Here is a 1,504-nt window from a genome sequence, read left to right as displayed (position 1 = left end):
ACAGACAGAATGGGACAACCTCAGGTCCAGATGTTTACAGATGCTGCACAGAGGGAAACATCTGGAACAAAACTGAAGAGATGCGTTGCTGTGTTCAAAATTACCTAAATTATTCCACAAAAAAAGGTCTAATTTCTCGGTTTAAACATTTTATTTGTTTATTATGATCAACTGTGAGTAAAATATAAGTTTATAAGATTTGCAAATTTTTTAATTTTGCTTTTATTTAGGTTTTACACAACGTCCCGACTTTAAAAACTTTATGTAGTTCAGCGGTGATCTGAGGATGTGTAGCTCAATAATACATCATCTTTAAATCTGTTGACGCTTTTTAAAACATTTTATCTGCAAAACCAAAGAAGTCAAGCTGCTGCAGCAAAACATTTAGTTAAATAAAGAATCGATTCTTCTCTAATCTGCCGTGAACCTTGGGAACGATGAGGTCGTTGTCTTTACATTTTTCACAACGTCCCAAGTTTTTTGGCACCCGGGTTGAACAAAGTTGCCCATTTAAAAGAAAACATCCTGCTGGTTGTGTTATTTTGTTTTTAATTAACCTCCTAACATCAGCGAGGAAGAGTGCAGAAGCATTTTCACGTTACAATATTCAGAAGTTACACGGGACCATCATGCTAACAGCTCCAGTTAAAGGAAAACCAATAAAATCTGACCAGAGAAAACCACCTGTAGGTGGCGCTGCACGCCTCCCTCACTGCGAACCTGCAGCTCCAGGACATCCTGTGGACACATTCGGATGGCTCCCCCGGCGGTCACGTTGCAGACGAGGCCTGCGGACAGTTTCTAACGTCTCTGAAAGGCTCTGAAAGCCGGGGAGCCTGCAGGCGCGACGGCAGGGTGGTGCGGCGGATGCTGCTGTCCGAGTCCTGCTGGTGAAACTTGCTCCTCAGCCGGCGGCAACACGGCAAACCACCGACGAAGTCCGAGAGAAGGTGGCCGCTGAAGATCATGTAGATCCAGGGGTTGCAGCAGCTGTTGAGGCTGGCCAGCAGGGCAGAGAGCGACACGATGACGTTCTCCGAGTCTGCCGGGGAAACGGGAACAAGGATTCAGGAGGAGAACCTGAGAACCGAGTTTCTGAGTCGGACTGCAGCTCTGAGACACCGACCGGTTATTCTCACGGTTATCGGTTATCCTCTGACATCAGTTCAGATTTTAGATCTTTGCACCAAAAACCTTTGTTTGGGACCGAAATGAGCCGCTGACCTTTCATTCATAAATATATGATTAATCAGACCCTCCAGGATTTCACGATGTTGCGATCGCAACTATTAACGCAAAATTAAGCAAACCCCGCGAAATTGCAACTTTCCCACAACTTTAACCCAATATTAAGCACCTTTTCCCAATATTGTTTCTAAAGTGATTCGCCACCGTTTCTGCGGTCTAGTCTCTTCTTTGTGGGTTTGTGTAGCGTGGAATACAAAATAACCCCAAATAACTCAGGAAGAAGACACGTGACGTCACTTCCTGTTAACATCAGAAT

At 44.6% G+C, this 1,504-nt stretch overlaps 1 protein-coding gene across 1 annotated transcript in view; it reads right to left on the bottom strand.

The window, feature by feature from the left end:
* Positions 1 to 6: 6 nt before the first annotated feature.
* Positions 7 to 1,504, bottom strand: part of LOC108249648 (arg8-vasotocin receptor-like) — a 3,580-nt gene continuing 2,082 nt past the window's right edge. Inside the window, exon 2 of the mRNA XM_025002239.2 lies at positions 7 to 1,069. Within this exon, the coding sequence (XP_024858007.1) occupies positions 771 to 1,069 (299 nt within the window). The 3' untranslated portion in view covers positions 7 to 770. The remainder of the gene's footprint in view (positions 1,070 to 1,504) is intronic.

Source organism: Kryptolebias marmoratus, linkage group LG18 (genome assembly GCF_001649575.2).
Source record: "Kryptolebias marmoratus isolate JLee-2015 linkage group LG18, ASM164957v2, whole genome shotgun sequence".
Classification (NCBI taxonomy): Eukaryota; Metazoa; Chordata; class Actinopteri; order Cyprinodontiformes; family Rivulidae; genus Kryptolebias; species Kryptolebias marmoratus.
Note: the sequence above shows the minus strand (reverse complement) of the source record. Positions and strands in the feature narration are given on the sequence as shown.